The 12,323-nt window shown below is 50.0% G+C and overlaps 1 protein-coding gene across 1 annotated transcript in view; it reads left to right on the top strand.

Moving 5' to 3' along the window:
* Positions 1 to 6,891: 6,891 nt before the first annotated feature.
* LOC309567509 (uncharacterized protein) overlaps positions 6,892 to 12,323 on the top strand; it is a 69,110-nt gene continuing 63,678 nt past the window's right edge. Inside the window, exon 1 of the mRNA XM_082272893.1 lies at positions 6,892 to 7,527. Coding sequence (XP_082129019.1) covers positions 6,910 to 7,527 — 618 coding nt within the window. The 5' untranslated portion in view covers positions 6,892 to 6,909. The remainder of the gene's footprint in view (positions 7,528 to 12,323) is intronic.

The raw sequence follows: 12,323 nt of genomic DNA, 5'->3' as shown, positions 1-12,323 counted from the left end.
TACTTACCCACTGCCATCCCTCCAAATTCCCTCCAAGTCCCCCCTCCAAACAACAAATCCCCCCTAAATCACCACTCTTAGCACCCCCCCCCCCCATCTCCCCTCCTACAACAATACTTACCCACTGCCATCCCTCCAAATTCCCCCTTTCAACACAAATTCCCTCCACCAATCTCCTTGTGGCACCCCCCATGATACCAAAGTACCCCTTGTCCCGATGTACTGCCGATATTTTCAACTTGCCGGAAGTTTCAACCACACACGTCACTTCGTCTGCGAGTATGAGACTTCTAATGCAATGCCCTGGCCGTGAGAGTCCATGCCCCTGCACAGTGGAAAACACTGTGCACGAGAGTTGTAGTTTTCGGCAAGATGTTTCAATGCAACTGCGCATGCGCCCAACATTTGGAAACTCCAACTATATGCAGCTCCAAATGTCGGGCGCATGCGCAGTTGCATTGAAACATCTTGCTGAAAACTACAACTCTCGTGCACAGTGTTCTCCACTGTGCACGGGCATGGACTCTCGCGGCCAGGGCATTGCATTAGAAGTCTCGTACTCGCAGCGGAAGTGACGTGTGTGGTTGAAACTTCCGGCAAGTTGAAAATATCGGCAGTACACCAGCTCTGCCCAAAACTCTCAAAGTTTACCCAGGAATCCTCCTAACTACCTCAATACTGACCAGTTCCCCCCACCCCCCGTCCTGCCCAGCCCAATTCTCAGCTTTCAGCGCTCTCACACTTTGAATGACAATTACGCGCTCAAACAACGCCGCACCCATATGACAGTTTTATCATTTTCTTCACCCAGATAGAACTTTCTTTTGTTGGTATTTAATCACCATAAAATGGCCTGGTCATTAAGGGGGGTAAATCTTCCACGGGGGAAGATGGTTAAGTCATTTTATTGCCAAAAATTAAGATTTTTACATGTGCAAAAAATGTTCTGTAGAGCCGAACCGGAATCCGGAGTGCAATACCGAATACACGGGGGAGAGGAGGGGGGCGGAGAATACCGATTTCTGAGCGATCGTCTGATAATTAGATCGCTGCTACACCGCTTTTCAGGGACAAACTGGACTGTTCATTGTCAGTGTCATGATTGCACTTTCCTATGTTCTGGTTGGTGTCATGATTGCACTTTCCTCCGTTCTGGTCGGTGTCATGATTGCCCTTTCCTACGTTCTGGTCGGTGTCATGATTGCACTCTCCTACGTTCTGCTCTGTGTCATGATTGCACTTTCCTCCGTTCTGGTCGGTGTCATGATTGCACTTTCCTATGTTCTGGTCGGTGTCATGATTGCACTTTCCTACGTTCTGGTCGGTGTCATGGTTGCACTCTCCTACGTTCTGGTCGGTGTCATGATTGCCCTTTCCTACGTTCTGGTCGGTGTCATGATTGCACTTTCCTACGTTCTGGTCGGTGTCATGATTGCACTTTCCTACGTTCTGCTCGGTGTCATGGTTGCACTTTCCTACGTTCTGGTCAGTGTCATGATTGCACTTTCCTACGTTCTGGTCAGTGTCATGATTGCACTTTCCTACGTTCTGGTCGGTGTCATGGTTGCACTCTCCTACGTTCTGGTCGGTGTCATGATTGCACTTTCCTTCGTTCTGGTCGGTGTCATGGTTGCACTCTCCTACGTTCTGGTCGGTGTCATGATTGCACTTTCCTACGTTCTGGTTGGTGTCATGATTGCACTTTCCTACGTTCTGGTCGGTGTCATGGTTGCACTCTCCTACGTTCTGGTCGGTGTCATGATTGCACTTTCCTACGTTCTGGTTGGTGTCATGATTGCACTTTCCTACGTTCTGGTCGGTGTCATGATTGCACTTTCCTCCGTTCTGGTCGGTGTCATGATTGTACTTTCCTACGTTCTAGTCGGTGTCATGGTTGCACTTTCCTTCGTTCTGGACGGTGTCATGATTGCACTTTCCTATGTTCTGGTTGGTGTCATGATTGCACTTTCCTACATTCTGGTCGGTGTCATGGTTGCACTTTCCTTCGTTCTGGTCGGTGTCATGATTGCACTTTCCTACGTTCTGGTCGGTGTCATGGTTGCACTTTCCTTCGTTCTGGTCGATGTCATGATTGCACTTTCCTACGTTCTGGTCGGTGTCATGATTGCACTTTCCTATGTTCTGCTCGGTGTCATGGTTGCACTCTCCTATGTTCTGGTCGGTGTCATGGTTGCACTTTCCTACGTTCTGGTCGGGGTCATGATTGCACTTTCCTTCGTTCTGGTCGGGGTCATGATTGCACTTTCCTACGTTCTGGTTGGTGTCATGATTGCACTTTCCTACATTCTGGTCGGTGTCATGATTGCACTTTCCTTCGTTCTGGTCGGGGTCATGATTGCACTTTCCTTCGTTCTGGTCGGGGTCATGATTGCACTTTCCTACGTTCTGGTTGGTGTCATGATTGCACTTTCCTACATTCTGGTCGGTGTCATGATTGCACTTTCCTTCGTTCTGGTCGGTGTCATGATTGCCCTTTCCTACGTTCTGGTCGGTGTCATGGTTGCACTTTCCTTCGTTCTGGTCGGTGTCATGATTGCACTTTCCTTCGTTCTGGTCGTGTCATGATTGCACTTTCCTACGTTCTGGTCGGTGCCATGATTGCCCTTTCCTACATTCTGGTCGGTGTCATGATTGCCCTTAACTAACGTTCTGGTCGGTGTCATGATTGCACTCTCCTACGTTCTGCTCTGTGTCATGATTGCACTTTCCTCCGTTCTGGTCGGTGTCATGATTGCACTTTCCTATGTTCTGCTCGGTGTCATGGTTGCACTTTCCTACGTTCTGGTCGGTGTCATGATTGCACTTTCCTACGTTCTGGTCGGTGTCATGGTTGCACTCTCCTACGTTCTGGTCGGTGTCATGATTGCCCTTTCCTACGTTCTGGTCGGTGTCATGATTGCACTTTCCTACGTTCTGGTCGGTGTCATGATTGCACTTTCCTACGTTCTGCTCGGTGTCATGGTTGCACTTTCCTACGTTCTGGTCAGTGTCATGATTGCACTTTCCTACGTTCTGGTCAGTGTCATGATTGCACTTTCCTACGTTCTGGTCGGTGTCATGGTTGCACTCTCCTACGTTCTGGTCGGTGTCATGATTGCACTTTCCTTCGTTCTGGTCGTGTCATGATTGCACTTTCCTACGTTCTGGTCGGTGTCATGGTTGCACTCTCCTACGTTCTGGTCGGTGTCATGATTGCACTTTCCTACGTTCTGGTTGGTGTCATGATTGCACTTTCCTACGTTCTGGTCGGTGTCATGATTGCACTTTCCTCCGTTCTGGTCGGTGTCATGATTGTACTTTCCTACGTTCTAGTCGGTGTCATGGTTGCACTTTCCTTCGTTCTGGACGGTGTCATGATTGCACTTTCCTATGTTCTGGTTGGTGTCATGATTGCACTTTCCTACATTCTGGTCGGTGTCATGGTTGCACTTTCCTTCGTTCTGGTCGGTGTCATGATTGCACTTTCCTACGTTCTGGTCGGTGTCATGGTTGCACTTTCCTTCGTTCTGGTCGATGTCATGATTGCACTTTCCTACGTTCTGGTCGGTGTCATGATTGCACTTTCCTATGTTCTGCTCGGTGTCATGGTTGCACTCTCCTATGTTCTGGTCGGTGTCATGGTTGCACTTTCCTACGTTCTGGTCGGGGTCATGATTGCACTTTCCTTCGTTCTGGTCGGTGTCATGATTGCACTTTCCTACGTTCTGGTCGGTGTCATGATTGCACTTTCCTTCGTTCTGGTCGGTGTCATGATTGCACTTTCCTACATTCTGCTCGGTGTCATGGTTGCACTTTCCTACGTTCTGGTCGGTGTCATGATTGCACTTTCCTTCGTTCTGGTCGGGGTCATGATTGCACTTTCCTTCGTTCTGGTCGGGGTCATGATTGCACTTTCCTTCGTTCTGGTCGGGATCATGATTGCACTTTCCTACGTTCTGCTCGGTGTCATGGTTGCACTTTCCTTCGTTCTGGTCGGTGTCATGATTGCACTTTCCTACGTTCTGGTCGGTGCCATGATTGCCCTTTCCTACATTCTGGTCGGTGTCATGATTGCCCTTTCCTTCGTTCTGGTCGGGGTCATGATTGCACTTTCCTTCGTTCTGGTCGGGATCATGATTGCACTTTCCTACGTTCTGCTCGGTGTCATGGTTGCACTTTCCTTCGTTCTGGTCGGTGTCATGATTGCACTTTCCTACGTTCTGGTTGGTGTCATGATTGCACTTTCCTACGTTCTGGTTGGTGTCATGATTGCCCTTTCCTACGTTCTGGTCGGTGCCATGGTTGCACTTTCCTTCGTTCTGGTCGGTGTCATGATTGCCCTTTCCTACGTTCTGGTCGGTGCCATGGTTGCACTTTCCTTCGTTCTGGTCGGTGTCATGATTGCACTTTCCTACGTTCTGGTCGGTGCCATGATTGCCCTTTCCTACATTCTGGTCGGTGTCATGATTGCCCTTTCCTACGTTCTGGTCGGTGTCATGATTGCACTTTCCTACGTTCTGGTCGGTGTCATGGTTGCACTTTCCTATGTTCTGGTCGGTGTCATGATTGCACTTTCCTCTGTTCTGGTCGGGGTCATGATTGCACTTTCCTACGTTCTGCTCGGTGTCATGATTGCACTTTCCTACGTTCTGCTCGGTGTCATGATTGCACTTTCCTACGTTCTGGTTGGTGTCATGATTGCACTTTCCTACATTCTGGTCGGTGTCATGATTGCACTCTCCTACGTTCTGGTCGGTGTCATGGTTGCACTTTCCTTCGTTCTGGTCGGTGTCATGGTTGCCCTTTCTTTCGTTCTGGTCGGTGTCATGATTGCACTTTCCTTTGTTCTGGTCGGTGTCATGGTTGCACTTTCCTACGTTCTGGTCGGTGTCATGGTTGCACTTTCCTATGTTCTGCTGGGTGTCATGATTGCACTTTCCTATGTTCTGGTCGGTGCCATGATTGCACTTTCCTACGTTCTGGTCGGTGTCATGGTTGCACTTTCCTACGTTCTGGTCAGTGTCATGATTGCACTTTCCTACGTTCTGGTCGGTGTCATGGTTGCACTTTCCTATGTTCTGGTCGGTGTCATGATTGCACTTTCCTCTGTTCTGGTCGGGGTCATGATTGCACTTTCCTACGTTCTGCTCGGTGTCATGATTGCACTTTCCTACGTTCTGGTCGGTGTCATGATTGCACTTTCCTTCGTTCTGGTCGGGGTCATGATTGCACTTTCCTTCGTTCTGGTCGGGGTCATGATTGCACTTTCCTTCGTTCTGGTCTGTGTCATGGTTGCACTTTCCTACGTTCTGGTCGGGGTCATGATTGCACTTTCCTTCGTTCTGGTCGGGATCATGATTGCACTTTCCTACGTTCTGCTCGGTGTCATGGTTGCACTTTCCTTCGTTCTGGTCGGTGTCATGATTGCACTTTCCTACGTTCTGGTCGGGGTCATGATTGCACTTTCCTTCGTTCTGGTCGGGGTCATGATTGCACTTTCCTTCGTTCTGGTCGGGATCATGATTGCACTTTCCTTCGTTCTGGTCGGTGTCATGATTGCACTTTCCTTCGTTCTGGTCGGTGTCATGGTTGCACTTTCCTTCGTTCTGGTCGGTGTCATGATTGCCCTTTCCTACATTCTGGTCGGTGTCATGATTGCACTTTCCTACGTTCTGGTCGGTGTCATGATTGCACTTTCCTACGTTCTGGTCGGTGTCATGGTTGCACTTTCCTATGTTCTGGTCGGTGTCATGATTGCACTTTCCTACGTTCTGCTCGGTGTCATGATTGCACTTTCCTACGTTCTGCTCGGTGTCATGATTGCACTTTCCTACGTTCTGGTCGGTGTCATGATTGCACTTTCCTACGTTCTGCTCGGTGTCATGATTGCACTTTCCTACGTTCTGCTCGGTGTCATGATTGCACTTTCCTACGTTCTGGTCGGTGTCATGATTGCACTTTCCTACGTTCTGCTCGGTGTCATGATTGCACTTTCCTACGTTCTGCTCGGTGTCATGATTGCACTTTCCTACTTTCTGGTTGGTGTCATGATTGCACTTTCCTACATTCTGGTCGGTGTCATGGTTGCACTTTCCTTCGTTCTGGTCGGTGTCATCATGATTGCACTTTCCTTTGTTCTGGTCGGTGTCATGATTGCACTTTCCTTTGTTCTGGTCGGTGTCATGGTTGCACTTTCCTACGTTCTGGTCGGTGTCATGATTGCACTTTCCTTTGTTCTGGTCGGTGTCATGGTTGCACTTTCCTGTGCTCTGCTCGGTGCCATGATTGCACTTTCCTGTGCTCTGCTCGGTGTCATGATTGCACTTTCCTGTGCTCTGCTCGGTGTCATGATTGCACTTTCCTATGTTCTGCTCGGTGTCATGATTGCACTTTCCTGTGCTCTGCTCGGTGTCATGATTGCACTTTCCTATGTTCTGCTCGGTGTCATGATTGCACTTTCCTGTGCTCTGGTCGGTGTCATGGTTCCTCCATTGAGAATGTTGCTCTCCCCCTCCCTCTATCGGTTTGCAGAGTGGCTCCGCCTCTGACAAGGAAACGAAACTGCTAAGCAGAGTATATATATAGAAATTCTCTGGTGGAGTGCAGAGGACACCGAGCTCTAGAGAAGATCACCAGCCTCTATCTCTGCCCTCACCCGGCCTCTATCTCTGCCCTCACCCGGCCTCTATCTCTGCCCTCACCCGGCCTCTATCTCTGCCCTCACCCGGCCTCTATCTCTGCCCTCACCCGGCCTCTATCTCTGCCCTCACCCGGCCTCTATCTCTGCCCTCACCCGCCCTCTATCTCTGCCCTAACCCGGCCTCTATCTCTGCCCTCACCCGGCCTCTATCTCTGCCCTCACCCGGCCTCTATCTCTGCCCTCACCCGGCCTCTATCTCTGCCCTCACCATGGCTCAGTCTCTGGATGAGATGCTAGAAGAGCTGACCTGTTCCATCTGTCTGAGTCTCTTCTCCACCCCGGTCACCATACCCTGCGGTCACAACTTCTGCTCCCAGTGCCTGGAACTCTGCTGGAAGGACTCTGCCTATACCTGTCCCCAGTGCCGCTACGCCTTCACCAGCAAGCCTGAGCTGAGGAAGAACACCCTGCTGAGTAACCTGGTGAGCATGGCCCAGAATGCCCAGGGGGACGAGGGCACCGCTGACCCCGAACAGCAGGAGGTGAAAACTGATGAGGAGCCCGAAGAGGAGGAGGAGGAGGAGAGGGTCAGGGAGGGCACCGTGCTGTGTGACAGCTGTATGAGGAACCCCGCTGCTAAAACCTGCCTCACCTGCATGGCTTCCTTCTGCCAGGACCATCTTCTGCCCCACCTGGACAGCCCGGCCTTCAGTGACCACCAGCTCAGCCAGCCCCTAGGGGACCTGCAGCAGAGGAAATGCCCGGAGCACAATAAGCTCATGGACCACTACTGCTGGGACCACGGGAAGTGCATCTGCTGCTATTGTGCCCTCAACCACAAAAAGTGCCAGACGTATACCCTGGAGGAGGGCAAGAAGAGGAAGGAGGTAAGCCTATCCCTGTCTGTGTGCCATATTATGTGTATCTGTGCCAGGTGTACATCCTGGAGGGGGCAAATAGAGGGAAGATATGGGCCTATCCCTGTCTGTGTGCCATATTATGTGTATCTGTGCCAGGTATATACCCTGGAGGGGGGCAAGAAGAGGAAGGAGGTGAGCCTATCCCTGTGTGCCATATTATGTGTACCTGTGCCAGGTGTACAACCCGGAGGGGGCAAGTAGAGGGAAGATATGGGCCTATCCCTGTATATCTCTTATATGGTGCCAGGTGTACACCCTGGAGGGGGGCAAGTAGAGGAAATGGATCAGCCAATCAGCTTCCAGGTTTTATTATCAAAGCTTAACTGAACAAGGTGAAGGTAGAAGCTGATTGGCTCCCACGCACAGCTGCACCAGGTTCTGAGTGCTCCAGTTTTAGTAAATCTCCCCCCATTATGTCACGTATGGTGTGAGTTATACACCCCACTGGGGGGCAAATAGAGGCGAGACGATCATATTGTACATGTCAATAGAACAACCCAATCCAACCCAATAACAACCTAATCCAACCCAAACCAACCCAATCCAACCCAAACCAACCCAATCCAACCCAATCCAACCCAATCCAACCCAATCCAACCCAATCCAACCCAATCCAACCCAAACCAACCCAATCCAACCCAAACCAACCCAATCCAATATGTCCGAGGATTGGTGAGTGAAGTGTATAAATATATAATGATATAAATATACGGCGGGTAAAATAATCATTCAACCCGGCACCATTTTTCTCGGTAAATCTATTTCTATGACATGAAATGTCCCCCACATATCAGTAACAAGCCATGCAATCCATCCATACACAGACACCAAATCCAATCCATCCATACACAGACACCGAATCCAATCCATCCATACACAGACACCGAATCCAATCCATCCATACACAGACACCGAATCCAATCCATCCATACACAGACACCGAATCCAATCCATCCATACACAGACACCGAATCCAATCCATCCATACACAGACACCGAATCCAATCCATCCATACAGAATCGGCAGTGGTCACCCAGTGTAGACTTTGGCTAAAATAGTTGCCTTCGGATCAGACTTCTAAGAAGGCCTTGACTGATCTACCCTTTCAGGGTGATCGCCTGTTTGGGGCTACCCTTGTTGACATTATTAAAGGTATTACAGGGGGTAAGAGTACCTTTCTCCCACAGGCTAACAAGGGTTAGGACCCTCATCACAGACGGGGTCCCTCCTTCAGCACATAAAAAGTTTTTTCCTCCCTCAGAGACGAGTGATAAAGGATCAAAGTCTTCCAAGGCCTCCTCCGGTGGCTGCAAATGACCATGACCTGGAAAACAGAAATCCGGTTTCTCCAGACCAGCAGATAAGGCCCCTTCAGCCTGAATCTGCGCCCTCACCCGTATCTGGGGTTGGGGGGACGTCTTTGCCGGTCTCCGGATCTGTGGCTATCCCGGATACAAGACAAGTGGATGCACGAGGTCATACGGTCCGGCTACACGAGGTCATACGGTCAGGCTACACGAGGTCATACGGTCCGGCTACAAGATCGAGTTTCGATCTGTCAGTCAGGTAAGGTTTTTCCCTTCCAATGTCCTCAGATCGCTTACAGGCTCTCTTTGGGGCGGTACAGGACCTGGTACAACAAGGAGTAACCGTTACGGTTTCCGTTCTTGGATCGTTTTCAGGGCTTTTACTCAAACCTGTTTACGGTCCCCAGGAAGGAGGGCAAGGTGCGTCCTATTCTGGACCTGAAGGCACTGAATGGCTTTGTGGGAGTTCAAAAATTCAAAATGGAATCCATTCGCAAGGTGGGGGCCTCCCTACACCAGGGGGATTTCCTGGCCTCCATAGTCTACCTTCACATCCCAATATGTGCAAGACATCAACGGTTTCTGTATTTTGCCATGGGAGAGGATCACTATCCGTTTGTGGCGTTACCCTTTGGTCTCGCCTCTGCTCCTCGGGTCTTCACAAAGGTGTTGGCTCCGGTCCTGGCTTTGTTATGCCAGCGGGGGATTTCGGTCCTGGGTTACCTGGACGATCTGCTTCTCTGTGCGGAGTCTCCCACGGTGCCGGTGACAAACTTAGAGATCACCATGTGAACTCTGGAGGAGTTCGGGTGGATTGTGAATCTCCAGAAGTCGTCCCTGGTTCCTTTCATGAGGCTGGACTATCTGGGCCTGACTTTGGACTCATCCTCAGCCAGGGTGTAACTTCAAAAACTCCAGTCTGGGATTCAGCTGTTGCTGTCCAGAAAATGGTTGTCCCTTCGAACTTGTATGAGAGTTCTGGGACTGATAGTGTTGTCCTTCGAGGCGGGAACCTTATGCTCAATTTGACACGAGAATATGCCAGAAGGAAATTCTTCTCAAATGGAACAAAGATCCAAGTTCTCTGGACAATCAGATCCAGTTGAGCCTGGTGACCAGGGGGTCCCTCTTATGGTGGCTTCGGTCTCCGACGCTCAATCAAGGAAAATCCTTCTTCCCCATATATTGGACAGTGATCACCACGGATGCCAGTCTGTCCTGGTGGGGAGGTGTTCTTGACAAGCTTTCTGCTCAGGCGGTCTGGTCTCTGGAGAAATCCAGGTTACCAATCAATGATCTGGAGCTAAGAGCGATCAGGCTTTGCCTAATCCACTGGACGAAGCACCTTGGGGGCTGTCCAGTGCGCATTCAATCGGACAATGCCATGGCTGTGGCTTATGTCAACCACCAAGGGGGCACCAGAAGTGTCCTTGTGGCCTTGGAGGTGGCAGGAATCCTTTGGTGGGTGGAACGCTTTGTTCCAGCTCTTTCTGGCGTTCACATTCCAGGAGTGGAAAATTGGCAGGCGGATTACCTCAGTCAGCAGACCTTGGCTCCAGGGGAATGGTCTCTCCATCCGGAGGTGTTCCAGCAATTGTGCCTTCATTGGGGCACTCCAGACGTAGATCTGTTGGCGTCTCGGAGCAACAGGAAAGTGCAGAGGTTTGTGGCCCGCTTTTTGGACCCTCTGGCAGACGCCACAGAAACGCTGGTGGCTCTGAGGGGTCAGTATCGGCTGATGTATGCTTTTCCTCCGCTCAAATTGCTGCCGAAACTTCTTTGCAGGATTGAGGCAGAAAGGATTCTGGTCATCCTTGTGACTCCGGAATGGCCTCGCCGGGCTTGGTACGCCGACCTGCTCAGGCTAGTCGCAGGCGTTCCTTGGAGACTTCCTCTCAGAGAGGATCTGCTGTCTAAAGGACCAATCTTCCATCCTGCTTTACGATCGCTGGCTTTGGCGGCTTGGCTGTTAAAAGCCAGGTGCTGAAGGACAGGGGATTGTCTGCTTCTGTGATTTCCACTCTGCTTTAAAATGAGCAAAGCAACTTCTAGAAAGATCTATCATCGCACTTGGAAGTAGTATATTGCGTGGTGTGAGTCTCGTGAGGTTCCCCCTCGCTCTTACTCGGTGACTCGGATCTTGGCTTTCCTTCCTTTTCCTTCAATTTTTGATCAAAATTTGGCCTTGAGTACTATCAAGGGTCAGGTTTTGGCCATGGCAATTTTCTTCCAAAGGCCATTAGCCACCCATTCCCTTGTACATAGTTTTAGCCAAGGGGTGCGACACTTGGCTCTTCCGGTGCGACCTCCGTTGCTACATTGGGACCTTAATTTGGTGCTGTCAGTTCTCCAGAAACCTACCTTTGAAAATATTCGTGAGATTCCCCTGCTTACTTTATCTCATAAGGTGGCCTTCTTGGTGGCTATCACTCCTGTGCGCAGGGTGTCGGAACTGGCGGCGTTGTCCTGTCGTTCTCCCTATCTGGTGGTTCACAGGGATAAAGTGGTACTTCGTCTGGATCCGTCCTTTCTTCCGAAGGTGGTTTCCAGGTTCCATTTAAATGAGGACATTGTGTTACCCTCCTTATGTCCTAAGCCTAAACATTCGAAGGAATTTGCATTGCATACTTTGGATGTGGTTTGGGCAATCAGGGTGTACTTGGCGACTACTAAGTCTTTTCGAAAGTCAGATTCACTCTTTCTCATGGATGAACCAAAGAAAGGGCGTCTGCTGTGACTATTTCCAGATGGATCAGACAGACAGTTGTGCAGGCTTATTCAATTAAGGGTCAGGTTCCTCCTTTCCCTGTTAAGGTGCACTCTACTTGGGCGCTTAGTGCTTACTGGGCTTTTCGCCATCAGGCATCTGTGGTTCTGGTTTGCAAGGCGGCTACCTGGTCGTCTGTTTATACTTTCACAAAGTTTTGTAAAGTGGATGTGCTGGCATCTGCAGATGCTTCCTTTGGCCGCAAAATTTTGCAGGCCACCGTTTAAGTGTGTTTTTAGTCTCACTCGAGGGTGTTTAATGTTTTTTCAGGTGGGTCTCCTCTTGTTGTTCTGTTGAGTCCTAGGTTGCCTGGTTGGCTATGGTTCAGCCTTGGGGAATTATTTTCTGCTGTTCCCACCCGTCATGGTTTATGGCACTTCTTTGGGACATCCCTACTGCTATTGAGAACAGAAGACTGAGTCCGTCAATGACCGATAAAGAAAATGGGATTTTTGTCTTACCGTAAAATCCTTTTCTCTGAAGTTTATTGACAGACGCAGTACCCGCCCCTCTGTTATTGAGTTGGGTTGGTATTGTTTTCTCTGACACTACTTTGATACAAAACTGACATCCTATGGCAGGGAGAGAGGGTATACCCCCTGGGATTGCCCATAGGCGTAGCCATAACTTTTTTTCTGCCTAGTGTCCTACTCCTGTAGGGGGCAGTATAACCCTACTGATATTGAGA

Source organism: Pelophylax lessonae (assembly GCF_965119305.1).
Source record: "Pelophylax lessonae genome assembly, chromosome: 11".
In the NCBI taxonomy this organism is placed as follows: Eukaryota; Metazoa; Chordata; class Amphibia; order Anura; family Ranidae; genus Pelophylax; species Pelophylax lessonae.
The sequence above is the reverse complement of the archived record's forward strand: the minus strand, read 5'-3'. Positions and strand labels throughout refer to the sequence as shown.